Here is a 15,263-nt window from a genome sequence, read left to right on the forward strand (position 1 = left end):
GGTCTTATCCTTTGTATTCCACAGTATAATACCATTAATAATTAAACATTTTGCAACATCAAGTGATGGTGACACAATTTTTACTTCTTTGGGATTATATTTATTTTTGAATTTATATTCTCATTTGGTACCCTTAGACGAGCTGTATCTTCTTTTGATTCTCACAGTACAATATCATTTTCAAATTCAATTTTGCTTACATAAAATTATGCTGATCGGATTTTTGCTTCTATGAGTTTCGATTTAGTATTGAATTTTCATCCCCATTTGACCTCCTTCGATAGCTGGTCTCATCTTGTAATTCTCATTATATTCTCTATTATAATCGAATTCGATTCTTTTAAATTATGCTGATTTCCGTTCTGCTGGTCTCATGTGCTGCGTCTGATAACAATAAATATCTTCAGTGATAGATAATTTTTTACAAATGTACTCATATCCTATTAATAATTAATTAGTAAGAGTTGTCTGAGTGTTCGTTCAGCGACAATAATAGAGCTACTAATCATTTTAATCTTTTGAATGTTTATTTCTTCCTATAAATTTTTCAACGAACGTCTATGTGCGCTCGGGTGTTTTCGGGATTTTGGCTGTCACCTTTTAGCTGCTAAGTTCACAACGGTGTGTCTTACACTTACGGCGAAACATTCTAGTGTCTACTAGTAGAACTAACAGGTCGCTAATTTCAAAACAAAACCAATTCTCAACGAAAAGATCAGTTAGGTAGGGGCAGAAGCTAGATCGTTTTGTTTTCATTAATTTCCCGACTTTCACAAATTGATGATGTATGTGTATTTTTTTGTTAATGTCACAACTGTTTTTGCGACTCTCAAACCTAGTTCTGGTCGACCGTAGACATAAGATCTTTAAACATATGCGAACGCGAACCGACAATCAAGCATGTGAAAACGTGTGAGGGAAGGGGAATAGCGATTTGAATCTCAGCTCTCGGTATACATATATGTTTATCAAGCATGTTATGATCTGTCATATTCGATTGTTCACACCCCGCGTTCACATCAGTCACTATGTGAATAATTCAAATAACAAAAATTGTGAATTGTATTCCAGAATTCTAATCTTTTGTGTTTATAATAATCATTATTTTTGGTTATTGCTGTAGTATTTCAATAAGAAAACTATTGTGACATTTGTGTTTTTAATAAGGTGAGTTTTCTGATAGTCTCCAAAGGATGGTATTGACTGAAAATAATTTTACTGTTTTTAAACGTTCCGTTGTCCTAATTTAGAACGGGCATCAACAAATTTGTATTTTTAGAATGCCCTCCTGATTTAATTTATCTCGTTATTTGTCCACTATAGAGAACTTATATATAATAAGTTGAACAATTTCTCAGCTTATTTTTTCGAAATGGATAATTCAATGAGTAATATTGTTCTTGTGATGCACTGTTTGGAACCTTTGGTGTAATAGTGAATATTACTGAAATAACAAACGGGAAAAACCAAAAATGCTGTTTTTCGTTTTTTTCGAATGGAATTTTTATTTCGGAGAATATCCAAAAATGGAAAAAAAATATTATTGTATTCGAAGTGTACCATGATGATGTAATAATAAATATTAAATAAAACATTTCGTGTCAACATGTTCACCTTCAACTTTTTTTTTTGAATACGGACCTGTCTTTTTTATTACAGATTTTGATGAAGCGATAAATTCACAATCCAAGGGTATATCACATTTTGAATTTTTATAGCGTTTCATTTGAAATAACCACCATCATCAGTGACAACAATAAAACGGAAAAACAATTCATTATATCATGAAAAATAAAACCAATACAAAAAATCAAAGCTACATGGCAATCTATTTGTTGAATGCACATAAGTTGTCGGTCCAGATAATTTCCAGATATGCATCTCATATTTTTTGTTTTAGATGGTCGATATCTGTAGCTGGTGTTAAAAAAATTTCATCATGTATGTACCTTCAAACAAAAAAAATCCAGAGGAGTGAGATCTGGGAATCGATCTGGCCAGTTATTTGGACCATTGTTTCCAATCCATTTTCTTGGAAATATGAAATCTTAATGTGCCCTTACTAACTATTGCTGCGTTATATGAGTTATATGGGGAGGAGCGCTGTCATGTTGAAAATATTGTATTTCATGGCGGATATTCAGTGGAAATTCATCTGAGTAGCCATTGAATTTATTGAATAGAAAATGAAGATACATTTCATTATTCAAATGATCATCGTAAAAGAAAGGACCAAGGATATCCATATTATTTTTTTACAAATATTTCCAACTTCCCTATTCCTACGTCTTAACCACTTCGCAAATCGTACTCTCCTTCCGTAATCGCTTTCATTGTGATGATGAGGTTTGCGTATCCTGTAGCATTTATATTTTTTTTTCACAATAGTTCTGGTGGATTTTACAGAAATCCCCATTTCGTGGGTGATTTCTCGTAAAGAACAATCTTGATTGGCATAATTTTTGTGACTGGCCAACCCAACATAATAAAAAAAGTTTTTACTGTGTAAATTTTTATGTGATAATATTTACTTTCTAATCGTCTGAACATTTGGATGCGGAATACCATAATGCGGAATACATATTCCTTGACAAAAGAGGATTTCTATTCGATTTTTCATAACTAAATATCATATCAGTCCTTTCATTATTTGAATACATCTTTAACATGTTCATGAACGGCTGACATTCCTCAACAGATATCAACAACGCATTAATTTTTCCTTTCATAGAAAGCAAGCAAAGCCTATGCGTTCAAGATGGTAAATGAAATGAGAGGCCATTTGATCATACCAAATTGAACAAAAATCGAATTTTGACCAAAAACTGATATTTTGTTACTTCCAGTATTGAGAATTATAAAAATATTAGGAATTATAATTGATCGGGGATAAATAAGCCTTGAAAGAAGGATTGCGGCAATACAAAAATTTCCAAATCGAAAAAGTACCTACGAATTTTCATTGTGTTAGGGAATTTGTTTGGTTATCTGTAATGAATTTTGAAGAAATCGAAACAATTTACGAAAGAAATAATGACAGGACCGTAATTTGGAAATGTTGTAACTGATGATAGTTATGTAGTTATTTCGAATGAAACGCTATAAAAATATCAAATTTGATATACACTTGGATTGCAAATTTATTGCTCCATCAATATCTATAATAAAAAAGACAGGTCCGTATCAAAAAAAATAGTTGATGGTGGCCATGTGGACACGGAACATTTTATCGAATATTTATTATCATATCGTCATAGTACACTCTGAAATAACAATTCCATTCGTAAAATACGAAAAACAGCATATTTTGTTTATCCCCTATAACTCGAGAAGGGCGAGAGTCCACGTAAATTTTCTTCGACCACTGTATTGTTCCCGATGACAGTCACCTTTCTTCCCATTTAATCGTCTTTGTATCTGTTACGGTTTAGAATATAGCAATGTTTCAACATGATAAATTTAACAATTCGTCATTTTGCAGACACTGTTGATCTTAAAAAATCTCTTCCATTCTGAAACCCTACAAAACAAATAAATTTTGCATTCAGAATATTGTAATGACGTCAAATAGACTCATTACATATTATGTTTTCATAAATAAGTATACTCCAATTGTAAAAAAATTAAGCTTTCATTGCATACGTTCATGAAATATGCATCCAAAATTGTTGTCAAATTATCAGACGATTATTATTCATTCAAACATAGTCATTATGTTTTTGGTGACCTGCCCTGTTATCTTCAGAAATATTAATGTTTCTTTATCAGTTTTTGTTAAAAAAACAGAAAATCGTAGTCTTATATAAATGTATAATTTTTGACAACCAAGTCAACTTGGCAAGTTGTTGACACCCAAGTCAACTTGGCAAGTTGACTTGGGTGTCACACCAATAGGTGGTTCCACTTATGTTTTGCTTGCGTTTACGCAGCTATTTTTATCAAGTACTTTCTTGGTTTTTCTCATTTTGTCTTCAATCGAGGACCGCCTGCCCGGTACTGACGATGCCCAATAGGCTGAAACAGCTGTATACAGCCTTCAATATAGATCAGTATGACTCTCAACACCAGCGGTTTTCTCCAAAAAGATATCTTGACATAATTCCGAAGTTTGCTTTTCAAAAACTTGGAACGCTGTTGCAAACCAGAAAACTGTACACAGCTCAGCAACTTTTGATGCTTTATGAACCTCAAATTAGACCTTCATTAGAGTATTCCATCCAGAAAAGAGTCATTCGCCTGATTGGAGATCCGAACATCACTTGCAACCTCAATAGTATCGAACATCGAAGAGCGGTACATATCAAAAATACGCGATGCACTGTGGCTGCTCATCGTTTTGAGGTTCAAGTCAGTACATCTCGAACTTCAATTTTTAAGAATGCTTCCATTTGGAGAACGTCGTTTATGTGGAATTAACTTCCTGAGATCATTTTTCCAAATGGAATCAATTTCCAGTGAATCAAATTCAATGTGAATCACCACTTTCGCACAGGCACCGCTCTAAGGGCGCTTCAAGGATTTTTCTGCATTGCATGTATTTTGTCCTTAAAAAAAGAATATTTTTGAAGGTGTCGCTTCGCCCTATAGCACTTTATCATTAGCAGCAAAAACACGCGTTTTATGTATATTTTGTATCAGTATTGCACCCGTGCAGTGCCAGGGTTGACTGCTAGTTTCAAAATAAAACTTCTTCCTTTATTTTTCTTTCTTTTTTCCTATTAATTTTTCAACGAACGTCTTTGTGCGCTCAGGTGTTTTCGGGATTTTGGCTGTCACCTTTTAGCTGCTAAGTTCACACCGGTGTGTCTTATGCTTACGGCGAAACATTCGAGTGTCTGCCAGTGAAACTAGCAGGTCGCTAGCTCAAAACAATTCAATTCGATTCAATTCAATTTATTTGGAATATGTTAATATACAATTTATTAATATTATGGTTAGGACCACTAGGAGTTTGAGTAAAGCAGCCTAAGCGCAGGTGGATTGTAATGTTCTTCCGTCTGTCTCCCCATGGAAGTACTTTGAAAATATATCAGGCACAAAAGTAATAAAAGATTAAATAAATGTTGCAGTTGTATTAGTGAATAGACAGAGGAAGCTGGTATATTTTATGAGAATGAGTACCTATAATCATCTATATATACATCTAGGTTTACATAATATTGGAAATAGGTACACATACACTGAAAGACACATTGGAAGATTAGAAAATGTACTGAGTGATATTTCTGGGTTATTGGGTATGTTTGAATAAACCGTTTATACGGGTATTATTTACAATCATGAATTCTTTTGTTTTTTTGTTATACTTTAAAAATGTAGTAATTATCTTTATTTTAAGGGGAAGCATGTTATACAGTTTTGGATCAAAATAGTAGACTGAACGTTGGGTATGACTTTTTTTGATATCTATTGATATCAATGGATACATTATGTACATTTCTGGTGTACTTTGTATTTGCCTTAGAATATTTGATATTGTTTGAGTATATCCATATAAGAGACTGGTGTGCATACACACTTCTTATATCAAGCAGATTAGTTTCAGAACAGAGTTTTTCTGTATCAAATTGTCTGTTTTTTTTCAACATTATTTTTAAAACTGTATTCTGGAGCACCTGTACAATATTTAGCACATTCTCAAACATTCCACCCCACACTGTGATACAATATCGTATAACTGACTCAACAAGAGATTTATAAACAATTATTAAGCTTATTTTTGTGAGTATATCCCTGAGTTCATACATTTTATAGCTAAGATGTCTTAGTCTTTTAACTATATATTGCAAATGTTCATCTCATCTCAGATGTTGATCCATTACAACTCCTAAATACTTCAGTTTAGTTACTTTTTAGATATATGGACATTCACAAATGGTTTAACAACACTGGCATATGTAAATACATACATCCTTTGTTGGACAGGTTGGTGGTTGCTCAGAAGAGTGAAAGTAATAAATTTCGATTTTTCAACATTAAGGTTGAGAAGATTGTTACTTAACCAAATTTGTATTTTACCCAAACACTCTTCTTCTACTTTAAATACCTGTTGCCATGTATCACCTGAACAGATAATTGCAGTATCGTCAGCATATGATATGAGGTGCCCTTTGAAATTATTTATGCGACTTAAACTAATAATATATGCTAAAAATAGTATTGGGCCTAAAACGGTACCTTGAGGTACACCACCAGAGATTTTTGCCAGTTCACTAACATTGTTACCAAGTTTGACCCGTTGAGTTCTACAAGAAAGATAATCTGTAAAAACATTATTTGCTGGTCCTCGTATTCCATATAAATTCAGTTTATTTAAGAGTGCTTCAAGAGAAATTTTATCAAAGGCCTTGGCCAAATCAAGAGAAATTGCAAAACACTTTTTTGAATTTGAAAGGGCATCCGATGCCTTAGACAATTCAAAAAAACCAATTCTCAACCAATAGATCAGTTTATTAGGGGCAGAAGCCAGATCGTTTTGTTTTCATTAGTTTCCCGACTTTCACAAATTGACGCATGTGTATTTTTCTTTCAAGTCATAATTTTGCTCGCGAAGACCAATCCATTCCAATTTCACGATCCTTAAAGATCGTTCTGGTCGGCCGTAGACATTATATCTTCAAATATATGCGAAATAAAACCGACAATCAAGCATGTGAAAAGGTGTGAGAGAAGGGGAATAGCGATTTGAATCTCAGCTCTCTGTACACATATATTTATCAAGCATGTTATGATCTGTCACATTCGATTGTTCATACCCCTCGTTCACATCAGTGAGTATGTGAATAAATCAAAATAGCAAAAATTGTGAATTGTGTTCAAGAACTTTGATCCTTTGTGTTTATGATAACCATTATTTTTGGTTATTGCTGCAATATTGCAATAGGAAAACTATTGTCATATTTGTGTTTTCAATAGGGTGAGTTTTCTGATAATCTTCAAAGCATGATATCGACCGAAAACGTATCGTATTTTAGTAAGTTTTTGAAATTTCCGTTGGCCTAATGTAGAACACCAATCAACAAACTTGCATTTTTAGAATGCTCACCTGATATTGTTTCTGTCCGCTACAGAGTAATTTTTCGAATTGATAGATTGATGAGTAATATTGTTGACGAAAAGGGAAAACAGTAAGTCTTTGTATTTCAGTTAGCATATTGCTCCTTTATTTTGATTTTTATATCATCATGAAGTTTTAAAATATCCATGAGTATTTGAAATTCCATTGTTCATATTCCATTGTACATATTGTTTCAATAGTTTCACATGCTTCTACTGAATTTTTTATTCCAATATGAAACTAGTATAAAGAGTATCTATGACTTAAAATCATTATTATTAACCATAAATATTTTACAAGATGTAATAGCAATATACTGTTTGTACGATATGAGGAGGGCCAGCAAGGGAAAATTGGAAACCGTGAAAGATACAAAGTCGGTGAAATGAGGAAAAAGTTGTCAATTTTAGAACTCATTTGAAGGAATGGAATTCAATATTTGAAAAGGGTTGAAATCTGCCGATTTTGGTTAGATTCTTTTCTGATGTTGTTTGACAAGATAATGAAAAATCAGAAACGATTCCTGTACAAGATGGCTTTCATAGATTTTCATTTTGACGATTCATCTACAGCAAACCATCACCAAATTTACTTTTGTGCTTGCACCGGGAAAAAAAAATCGCCCGATATGAAGTATCCTTTTTGGGGACAACTTCACTGATAATCGACATTCTCTAAATTTTGGAACATCACAGGCAGTTTTTTTTGTAATTTAACCGACTTTGTATCTATTTTGATTTCCGATTTCATCAAAAATCTTAGAAGACTAAATTCAGGTTTGATTCATGAATCATCATGCTGAACATGATAATAATATATAATGTTCACAATTCATTTTATTCAAGACGCGTTTCGCAACATGGTTAAGCTCCATCAGTTAGACTGTCACATAAATCTATTCTACAATATCTTACACCTTTCAAACTACTTTCAAACATATGAACGATGAATTCAACAGTTCGTCATTCTGCAGTATGTACATTTCAGAAAATCCATTCGGATCAGAAAACCTACAATACGAATAGATTTTCAAGTCAGAATATTGTAATGACGTTAAATAGATTCATGATATATTACGTTTCATGAAATATTCATCTAAAATCATGCTATTCATTCAAACATACTCATAATTTTTTTTGATAAACGGCTCTGTTATCTTCAGAAATAATAATGTTTCTTTATCTATAATGAAACTATGGAACAAGTGAGAACACTTTTGGTGCAAGTGGGATCAGAGGGCGTGAATGATCCATCGGGTCGTTTAAGTGACCCAATTTCAGTCGTCGGCTCTCTAGAGATAATCTTGTGAATTCAACTGCTGCGAGGTAAATCAGAGATACACTCACATAACTTTCTCCAAGACTCCCGTTTTGCCTTTCTGATTTCCTTGTTGTATATCGTAAGAGTAGTTTTATAAAGCTCCCAGTTACCTGACTGTTTAGCTCGATTCAATAATCGTCGAACTTTTTTATTTTTTTTTTCTAGGCTTCAGTTCCAACAAGAAGAGTTGTGGTTATCTCTTTCAATCCTCATGATAGGATGAGATCACTGCTTCGCGAAATTGCATCGCTGTATCCATATCATTACAACTGTGAATGGTAATGAATCCGTCCTCAAAGTATGATTGGAGGGAGTTTTTATACCCAGTCCAATCAGTAGATTTTGAGTCACGATATTCTACTACTGGTCTTAGACCTGTTTCAATATTGAAAATAATATATCTATGGTCTGAACAAGAAGGTTCAGTAGATACAGTAGGTGTATCTTGTTGCTCAGATAATGTCAGCTGATGGTTGAGTATAATACCTCTTCCCTATTACTAGTGACAAAAGTTGGTAACGAGCCCTCATTAATTACAGAGAGCCCTTCCCCTAGTATATAACCACCTCTACGATTTATATCCGTGCTGCCTCACGCTGTATGGTGTCAATTGGCGTCACATCCCATAACGATTTGTATTTGTCCCTTTTGCTGTAGTCGATAAGTCGTGTAACAGCTAGAGGAGGTACAGTATCTAAATCTCCCGGAAAGTAGGCAGAGCAGGCGATAATATTCGTCTTACCCTTCTTGCCCGATAGGAAAATTTGGATGGTTACCACGTCTTGGTTGCAGAAGTCTGTGAGCAAAAAGTGATGACCAGACATGCTCTAGGTTTCACTCCAGGGCACGCTATCACCTCACCAGGAATATTGCTCAGCCCGGTTACTCGGCCTATATTTTCTGTCCATGGTTCTTGCAGGAAAGCAAGGTCGATTCATTCATTCTTGAAGTTTTTTCCAAGGACGTATGAAGCGGCCTGGGTATGTTGTAAGTTTGCCTGCAAACACTTAAAGTGTTGCCGAAAACTTCTAACTCCTCGACCCTAGGAGGGACACCTTCACCCTCTTCTCCCGGGATCGAGAGATGTGTACGCTCAGATGATGAGGTGAGGACACCTGCCGTCTCTGAGTTGCCTGCTGGTATTTTGGATCCCTTTGATGAGACGTTTTTCGTCTTCGTTTTCTCAACGAGACGTTAGCCGTCTTCATTTCCTGAGAAACACCTGTTTTCCCGGCCTTGGGACGGGTGTGAACCGGTGGTTTTTCCCCTATGTTTGGGTGGAAGTTTGGTTAAGGTCCTCCCTATAGTTGGATTTTCACTCAGCCCCTCTTTATTTACTCGTCTGAGTAGTTTCCTGCTGGGAGGGTGCCCGGATTTAAGGGCGGAATAAGACCTGCCCAAAGTCAAATTGTGATCTGAAACCCATTCTTGCCAGCATGGCCATGGACTCATCGTCTACAGCGAAGGTCCATGTTGGACCAGGGTCTGGATTTTCCTTGTGGAGAATAGTCCACTCCAAGGTTGACAGACCGTGGTTCATTTTCCTCAATCTAGTGAGGACCTATTTGGAGGTCAGTCTGTGACTGTCGGATAATCAAGGTGCAAGATTCCCACATTGACACCCGCGACAACCTTGCACGTCAGGTGCACCTGGTTTCAGTGAATCATCACTTGAGCACAAACGTTTGTTAACCTGCTCATGGGCGGTTTGTTTCTCCACCTAAGACATATTCTGTGTACGTCGCTCAAGAATTTGGTGCAAGGCGGTTTTATGAGGTACTCCGCTCTTGAGGAGACAACTCCGTTTCCTGGCTGCACCACTAAACCTTTTTCCAGATTCAGTTTTGGATAAGGTGTTGGAGAGTTGAGAAGCTTTCGATCCTGATCTGAACTTACACGGAGGTCAGTTGGAGTCGTAACCTCGAAATCCATCTCCTCTGTAGACTCACCGTCAGAAACAAAATTCAAGTTTACTCTGTCTATGAAAGTCCCACAAGTGGCCAGGGAAAGGGGGTCAATCACGGCAGAGCCTCGCATCACCGTGACAAGGCTACGACGAGTGGGCGCCCGGTATCTCGAAGGTTCCGTTAGAGACAGCTGATAGGCTCAGTCTCATTCATCCTCTCGGCACGGATACACACACCTTAGGATTGAGCATTCGTTAGGATACCATTCAGTTAAGTAATAACAGAACCACACGTGATACTGTAATTCCCGTATCCAGCAGGGTTACGTGGAAGCAGGCATCTGATGGCCGGTTTGCTCAACCCTACATCCCAAGCCAAAGCACTCGCCATAAACAGCGTGCTCAATGGTTCAGGCAGTGGAAGATGAAGAAGGATAGCCAACCCGCGTGAGATTTTTAATTTTTTTTATTGTTCAATTTTCAGTTGTTGTATTTGTATTTTGTCTCCTTTTTTTCACGAGTTCTTTCTTTTTTGCTATGCCGCTGTATACTTCATTACAATTGTGCTGGTAACTAGATTCGACTGTTTTATAATTGGGGTTATGATTTCTGGGGGACTAAGGAGGGTTTTGTGGGTATTCTGGGATTCTTGACAAATTTGGATGATATTTTTTGAGAACAAGAAATTATTCACAGGATTCAAGAACTTCAAAATCCTACTATACTAATGTATGTTGAAAAGAACATTCCGGTGAAGAAACATGTAAACGGAACCACCTTCTCAATGAATGTTGGTTATGTAGTGAAGAAATCAGAAGTATTAAATTGCGAGCAGATCAACAAATTGATTAGGAAATGTAATAATGAAATACATCTAATTCTATGTCAGATATAAATAAGAATTAGAATGTTTCTGTCCGTTGATACTGTATGGTCTATTCGAATTTCGAAATGTAATACAAATAAAAATTAAACTATTCAGAATTTGGTCCTATAAAGAAATACAATAGAGAAATTTGTCTTACTGATTTGTTATTCTACACAGTTTGCTAAAAAGTTGTTACGTTGATTTTTGGCACTAGCCATTATTTAATAATACTCTCTTTACTATAAAGGTATATTGATTTATTTTGCATATTTTGTATATACTTTATCAAATATTATACTTGATACAGCCTTCTATGATCATCCAGTATGGTGGATATGCTTATAGAATTCGTGGTTGTATGTCAACACGTTACTTCAACACGTAACCACACGTTATAGTGTAACCTTGCGAGCATATCCTTCCTTAAGTGGTCTTAGCTTTAGTAGTTGAATCACCCTAAACTATTCGACGACTTGAAGTGTGGTAGTTTATTCGATGCATTTCTTAGAGGACCCGTAAACGTAAATACATAAAAGTTGCACTTTGGACTGGTGTATAATCAAAAGATGATGGTGTTATAGTTCATTTTTATATATTTCTTGATGAGGCCGACCTGTAAGAAACAAGAATGATTATTAGCGAATATCCGACATATATGGAACGCCGTTTTACTTTTTATTGTCACAAATATTCATTCCTCAATTTATTCAACTAACAATGTATTTGTTTGAAATTAATTGATTCATGCATTTGTTCGACACATTAAAAACGATTGTTCCCAAAATTTGTTCTATTTTAAATGACACTTGATTCAAAACATGAATTAATTTGTTTGATGAAAATTTGCGAACAGTTATAATATAAATTCATTGTTTGAAATTTTTGGAAGTAAATGTTTGTCATATATACTTTTTTTGTAACTATCGAATAATTTACTACAATTTCTGTGAAACATGAATAAAATGGGTTGTTGATAATTATAGTTACATGAATTAAAACGATTGTTGATAATTTTAATTCGGCGCTAGCGTCGAACGGATTCTTGCAGAAGCTGAATTTTTAAATCTGGCAACATGATAGTTTAGTGATAGTAACACAATATTCGCCGACCGCAGCGCCGAATAAAAAATATCAACAATCAATTTAATTCATGTATCACCTAAAAGCAACAATCAAAACAATTCATTTTTACAAAATACCAATAGAAAGTAAAACGGCGTGCCACGCCGTTTTACTTTTTTTAATATTCCTTTGAAATGATCTGAATTATTTTGTTTGTTGAATTTCAGTGATACATGTATTAAATTGTTTGTTGATAATTTTTATTCGGCGCTGTAGTCGAACGGATTATTACCTACTATGACCAATGACATACATATTATATGCAGTTATGTAGTTCCGCAAAAATACCCCCGACGTCTGCGCATTGTATTGCATTGTATATGTTTCCTTCTTCCAAAAACCTATTTGCCTCTAGTATAGTTTGACGAATCCTACGCTTCACATTAAAACCACTCATGATAAATATAATATTGTAATGTTTTCACTATGAACAACCTGAACCATCAATTTCTGTTCAGTTGGGTAACCTATTTCTTGGTGTCAGTGTCAGTATTAGGCGTATTAGACTATAACTATAAGCTGTGCTTACGTTACCTATGACGTCTAGACATCTTACGTTAGATACAGTCTACAATGTGTTTCTCAAAAGTAGCATAACATTTGCCATCTATACAATCAAACCAAGATATACTAACCACAGAATAGTAACATTAACGAAAACTTGATGACATTTTACAGACACCAACCAAAAAAACTATAAGAAGAACTAGTGTGACCAAAATTCGTTCGACCGCAGCGCCGAATAAAAATTATAAACAAACAATTTAATTCATGTATCACTGAAATGCAACAAACAAATTAATTCAATTCTTTCCAAAGGAATAATAATGAAAAGTAAAATATTCCTTTGTAATGATCTGAATTATTTTGTTTGTTGAATTCCAGTGATACATAAATTAAATTGATTGTTGATAATTTTTATTCGGCGCCACGGTTGAACGGCGTGTTGTCGTACTATAAATGAACTAGCATGTTGCCATATGTAACAATTGAAGTTCTTGATAAATCCGCTCGATACCAGCGCCGAATTAAAATTATCAACAATCGTTTTAAATGTATCTTTCAAATACAACAAACTTTTTAAATCATCAAAAAATTTAATTGTTTGTCAGAAATTAGCTTTTTAAAAAGACTGATGAAATAAAATGATACTTGCTTGAGAATGTTTTGCACAAAAGTTGTAACCAAATTTTAAATTGAATGCATTAAAGTGAATGTTGCAAATATTGAACACTTTCAATAAAATTGAAATATAACAATCTTTATTATTCATAGAAAAATATTTATTATGGAAAGTTAATTTGCTATATTTTCAGACAAACGAAAGTCTATTTTTATTACCAACAATGTTTCATGGAAAAACTTTGACAGTCATTCAAATATATTCATTGAAATTTTATTCCAAAACTCAATTTTAGAAAGTGAATTTAAAGTTTCATTGTAATTCAACAGTCATATAAATAACTAACATTTTATTGAAAGGTCAAAATTATATGCGGAATTGAAACGTTTGTTGAATTTACTCGAATAATACATTCCATTGATTGTTGAATTAAAATGTTGGTTTATTGCTGAGTTGAACTATATGTATATAGATTATTTTTCAGCATAATATATAATAAATTGGCGTTCCATTTTCCAATACTCTGAAACAATATTTTTCTTCGGAATCAATAAAAGCTTCAAGTTATTTCATTACTCTTTTTTATTCAAATAACAATTTTATTCATGTAACATTTTAAATCAAGTGTCATTTAAAATAGAACAAATTTTGCGAACAATCATTTTTAATGTGTCGAACAAATGTATGAGTCAATTAAATTCAAACAAATAAATTGTTAGTTGAATAAATTGAGGAATGAATATTTGTGACAATAAAAAGTAAAACGGCGTTCCATAGACATACTTAGGTACTGTCTCACTACTAAAAGAATAATGGGAAACATTGTAAATATACTTACCGCTTAACTAACAGTTGTTGTTCGTCATAAGGTTTCAAAAGCATCGGATGGTTCCTCCAAATTGTCTGTTTACATTTTTCAGAATATGCGAGGCCAGGTTAGGATCGATAGAATGCGAATTGTTTTTATTTTACGGTTGACAGTATTGCCAAATTCCGAAATGTAAACTCATCAATATAAACAGCTGATGATAGTCGGCGGAAAATCGTAGGTTACTTTAAATGTTTATTTATATTGTTCGTGCATTATGATTCTCATAAATGGTTCAGGCACGGTACTCCTGTTATTAGGAGTATTTGATAATTCAAAAGGTTCTTTCTGACAACTGACCGGTGGCTACTACCGAATTCTATTCGGTTCTGAGGCAGCAATTGCTCGTATAAAATAGGCTGAATTAAGATGTCATTAGAATTCAACCTCCTGAGTTTTGATTGGTTATCAAGGACCGTTGGCAGAGAGGAACGATCCTAGTGGCGATTGAACAAGATTCGTTTTTTTTTTCCTTTTTTCGGCAAGAAAGCAAGGAGTGTGTGTTCGTTGACTTGTGGAAAAATATGTGACATTGTGGTCATCCTTCATTGGGTTTTATTTTTACAAGCCATATCAGTGGACGTTGGTCAAGCTAGTGTTGTAGTTTGGAATATTTTGGATATTTTGGATATATGACCAACGCCATACTCTTCGGAGGATTTTAGAGTACCACGCCGAACTTATTGCTGGAGAACCAGGTCAAGCCGTCGTAATACGACTGTAACTCGCCGATTAATCACATCTTTCCCATTCCCAGCGGCTAGATCGAGCATAGCTGTTCAGAAATAAACCCCTTCCGGCCAGGGATTTTTCCTTCCCTTCCTACTGCCTGGAAAATTCATTTCGGTCCGGAATATTCTTTCTTGCCTGGATTTTCTTTTCTTATCTGACTGGATTCTACTTGGATATCAACTTGGGTTGCAACAACTACTGGAACTTGGGATCATCTTCCTTGAGGTACCATAATATACCGGGTGTGCCATTATTAAGCCATCGGAG

At 34.5% G+C, this 15,263-nt stretch overlaps 1 protein-coding gene across 3 annotated transcripts in view; it reads left to right on the plus strand.

Moving 5' to 3' along the window:
- The first annotated feature begins 990 nt into the window (after positions 1–990).
- The window catches only part of LOC111503637 (facilitated trehalose transporter Tret1), a 65,852-nt gene continuing 51,579 nt past the window's right edge, over positions 991–15,263 (plus strand). Inside the window, exon 1 of one of the 3 annotated variants that reach the window (XM_023157991.2) lies at positions 991–1,167. Coding sequence is in view for 1 of the 3 variants with exons in the window: in XM_023157989.2 (XP_023013757.1) it covers positions 7,096–7,127 (32 nt within the window). In the remaining 2 variants the exon portion in view is untranslated. Of the gene's footprint in view, positions 1,168–6,735; positions 6,917–7,080; positions 7,128–15,263 lie in introns of those variants that run through there. The other 2 variants (XM_023157990.2, XM_023157989.2) reach the window with 2 other exon arrangements.

Source organism: Leptinotarsa decemlineata, unplaced genomic scaffold (genome assembly GCF_025532065.1).
Source record: "Leptinotarsa decemlineata unplaced genomic scaffold, Ldec_3_MD MMD2_tig00026340_RagTag_RagTag, whole genome shotgun sequence".
Lineage (NCBI taxonomy): Eukaryota > Metazoa > Arthropoda > Insecta > Coleoptera > Chrysomelidae > Leptinotarsa > Leptinotarsa decemlineata.